This window comes from Helianthus annuus, chromosome 12 (assembly GCF_002127325.2).
Source record: "Helianthus annuus cultivar XRQ/B chromosome 12, HanXRQr2.0-SUNRISE, whole genome shotgun sequence".
Lineage (NCBI taxonomy): Eukaryota > Viridiplantae > Streptophyta > Magnoliopsida > Asterales > Asteraceae > Helianthus > Helianthus annuus.
Window position 1 is genome coordinate 84,018,593 of NC_035444.2, and position 3,973 is coordinate 84,022,565.

Below are 3,973 nucleotides of genomic sequence, written 5' to 3' on the forward strand. Positions count from 1 at the left end.
TGACTTTAAGCTTATACAGATATCCATTAGCATGGATCCTTTACACTTCGTGCCTTTTCTGATGCTGAATAAGCTGGTTCTCTGAATGACTGTTATTCTCTTTAGGGTCTATTGGTTTATAGAATTTATTAGAATATGATAATATTAAATATAATTTCATAGGAATGAGTTTGGTACCGATATCGAAAATACCGATCCCGAAAATCTTCAAAAATGGGTATAGGCATCGGTACCGAAAATGCTTGGTACAGCACACTATGATATGATATTTGAAGGCAAAAATCGATAAATTCTAATACCGAACCAAAAGTACTGATCGCGAAATCACCAAAAATGGGTATGGAAAATGATTAGGTACGGTACCATTCGGTACTGGTATTTTTCGATACCGGTACCAAAATGCTCAACCCCATATCATACAGGGCCGTCCCTAAGATTTTGAATGCCTTTGCGACAAGTAAAACGAAACCTTCAAATAGATATATGTACATTTTATTTTTTTTTTCAAGAAAAAAAAAAGATGTGCCTTTGGAGTTGGTATGTATATATATACATACATACATACATACATACATACATACATATATATACATATATATAGGATTTGGTTCAAATGAAAATCATCACGAGCTGTGAAAACCGTGAGAACTTTTTGATCCCGCACGAGTTGGGTCAAAAAATTTTTGCACAAACGTAGATGAAAACATTATAAACACATCTATAGAAAAAGTAAAAAAAAAAATTGTCGAGGCGTTAGTTATGACTGATTCAAGTTTTTTTACGCGCTGTTGTAAAATTTTACAGTTGATAACTATTTTTTATCAGGGCGTAAAAAAAACTTGCGCAGGTCAAAACTAACGACTCGATAATTTTTTTTACAGATGTGTTTATAATGCTTTTATCTACGTTTGTGCAAAAAAAAAATTGGTCGAACTCGCGTGGGATCAAAAAGTTCTCACGGTTCTCACAACTCGTAGTTGTTCTCATTTTAACCCATCCATATATATATATATATATATGGTAGGGTTCATGCGAGAACCACCTTTATTGTGAGAACCGCGAGAATCAATGTGAACACAAAAAAATAAACCCACTACACCACCAAAAACCTAAAAAAACAACCCCCCCCCCCTCCTAAAAACCTAAACCCCCACCCAAGCTAAATGCTAAAAAATAAACCCCAAAAAATCTAAAATACACACAAAATTTTTTATTTTTTTAATATTTTTTATGAAAAATTCGCTACTTTTAGTAGCCAAATTTTTTTAATAACGAAATGTAGCGATTTTTTGATTAAAAATATTAAAAAAATTATGTGTTTTGTAGATTTTTTTAGGTATTTTTTGTTGTGTTCACATTGGTTCTCACAATAAAGGGTGGTTCCTAACGGATTCTTCTCATATATATATATATATATAAACGGGTTCAGGAGAGAACGGTGAAAAGTGTGAGAACGGTGAGAACGGATCCTGCCCAACACGTGGCAGGGGGGCCAAATTGTTATGCGGGGGTACGATTGTCCTTTTATACGTTCCCTCCTTATTCGCGTTATAAATCTCTTTCAAATTAAAACTCCAAAGATTTATTGTTAGTTGTTACCTGCTTTGTAAGCTTTCTCAGATCTATGGCGTTTAACGTGGATTCTGTTCGACAAAGTAAAATTCGTTGCTGTTTTCTATTTTCGTTCCAGCAAATCATGCAACAGATATGGCGTTTTGTTCTTTTATCATTGTTCTATGGCTTTTTTTGTATTATTAATTTATAATGTGTTGTATGATTTTCCATAGTGTTATTCAATTATGCAGTTTAATCGCGTTTTAATTGATATTTAATCTATTATTCATAACTGCAATTGGAGTTTTCGATATTAATTTTAATTGTCATTTACGTTCTTGTGTATTTGTTATGTTTTTACGATCATTGGCGTTTTTCGTCTATTTTGATTAGTTTTGTATTTTATTTAGTAGTATTTGTGAATATCAGTTATTACTATTTTGTTAATTTGTGGAAACATTAGTTTTGTTAATTTTGGCGTTTTGATTATGTGTTTATTATGTCTTGTTTATTATTCAATTAATGGCGTTTTAATGTATATTGTTATTACGAGACATCACTCTGTTTTTCTGATTTTTCTGTTCCTCCCTGTGTTTTCTCAGACGAAGTCTCTTCCTCGAGTCAAAGGCATTGCCCCAAAACTGGATTACCATTTATCATTCCTGACGTCAGTGAAGAATTAAAGCCCAGAAAGGACATGCTATTCTCAAGCCTTGATGATTGTTATTCAATGTATGTTAAGTATGCCAAGGAGTGTGGGTTTTCAGTCAGGAAAAGGGACTACAAAGACAATCTCTAAAGGTGTGTTACATATTAAGTATTTTTTTTTTTGTGTACGAGAGCTGGGGTATATAAGGACAAGAAGGTTGATACGTTGGACCCCAATTAAAAAGAGCGAGTAGTGCGATCTAACTTTTCAAAGACGACTGATTGTGGTGCATTGTTATGTGTAGAATATGAGAATGGTTTTTGGAAGGTGTATAAGTTTGTCGAGGAGCACAATCATGAACTTGTTGAACGTCCTGATAAGCATTTTCTTCCAACTGAACGACACCTCACTCAGCTCCAGAAGCATGTTATACACAGCATGTCTAAGCTGAATTTGGGTCCTGTCAAGGCGTTTAATGTTAGGAAGACTTGTTTTGGCGGTTTTGAAGACGTGGGCGCAAGAAAAGTTGAATTTAAGAACTATAAGAGGCAAATTAACTTGTTCATAGGGGAATATGATGCTATATGGTTGTGAAACATTTGAATGGAAAAAAACATTCCCAGCCTAATTTCTCGTATGATTACATCACAGACAAAGACAATCGTTTGAAGGGTCTTTTTTGGTGTGATGATCAAGCCAAACGTAATTACCATGTGTTTGGTGATGTGATTTCGTTTGACGCCACATATCGTTCCAACAAGTAATTTTTTATAATTCAACTTCTTTGTTTTTTGGCGTTTTATTAATTTTACATGCATGCCGTTTTTATATTTTACATGCAATGGCGTTTTTTAGCTTACATGCAATGGCGTTTTACTAGTTTACATTCATTGGCGTTTTATTATTATTTCATTTCCTATGGTGTTTTCATATGCAGATACTCTATGGTGTTTGTACCGTTCACTGGTATAGACAATCATCACTGCAATGTTACATTTGGTGCAGCATTGTTGGCGTCGGAAACTGATGATACGTATATCTGGTTGTTAAGAGTTTTTCTTAAAGCTGTTGGTTCTCAACCAAAAGTTGTTGTCACTGACCAAGATCCAGCGATGAAGAAGGCTATTTCTGCTGTATTTGTTGACATGAGGCATCGGTTATGCATGTGGCATGTGATGCATAAACTTTCTCTGAAGGTTGTTATGCTTTTTTTCCTTTGGCCTTTTAGTATACAATGCGTCTTAAGATATGGCGTTTTGTACCTTGTTATTGTTTTTTTAATTAAGTTTTGTCTTTTGTTTTTTCATATATGTGTGGTGTTTTCGTGTTATTTATAGGTTGATGTTAGGCTATGCAATTCCACCAATTTTAAAGAACGTATCTGTGGTGTTGTGTGGACGGATATTCTCACACCTGAAGAGTTTGAATCAGAATGGGAAATGGTTATTGCAGAATTCAATTTAGAAGATAATGACTAGCTATCTGATATTTTTGCACTTAGGGAATCTTGGATCCCTGCATACTATAGAATGGAGACTATGTCTGGTCTTATGCGAACGACATCCAGGTCGGAGAGTGAGAATCGTTTTTTTGGTCAAGTGTGCAATTCGAAAGCTACTCTTGTTGAGTTCATGACGCATTATGAGACTGCAATAGAAGCACAGCGTCACACACATCGTAAAAATGATCATGAATCTCGATACAAAAGACCCCAGTTGAAGAATAGTTACAAAGTGTTGGAAGGGCAAGCTGTTGATATATATACAAAAA

At 34.4% G+C, this 3,973-nt stretch overlaps 1 protein-coding gene across 1 annotated transcript; it reads left to right on the forward strand.

Moving 5' to 3' along the window:
• Window positions 1-1,624: 1,624 nt before the first annotated feature.
• LOC110893179 (protein FAR1-RELATED SEQUENCE 2-like) lies at window positions 1,625-3,681 on the forward strand. Its single transcript, XM_022140298.1, has 4 exons — window positions 1,625-1,655; window positions 2,508-2,751; window positions 3,141-3,399; window positions 3,541-3,681. The coding sequence occupies exons 1-4, from the start codon at window positions 1,625-1,627 to the stop codon at window positions 3,679-3,681; spliced, it is 675 nt and encodes a 224-aa protein (XP_021995990.1).
• The last annotated feature ends 292 nt before the right edge of the window (window positions 3,682-3,973 follow it).

Coding starts and splice junctions, on each gene's coding strand:
- LOC110893179 (XM_022140298.1), top strand. CDS start 1,625: ATGGCGTTTAACGTGGATTCTGTTCGACAAA. Junction 1,656..2,507: donor CGTGGATTCTGTTCGACAAA/GTAAAATTCGTT, acceptor TGTTATGTGTAG/AATATGAGAATGGTTTTTGG. Junction 2,752..3,140: donor GAATTTAAGAACTATAAGAG/GCAAATTAACTT, acceptor TTTCATATGCAG/ATACTCTATGGTGTTTGTAC.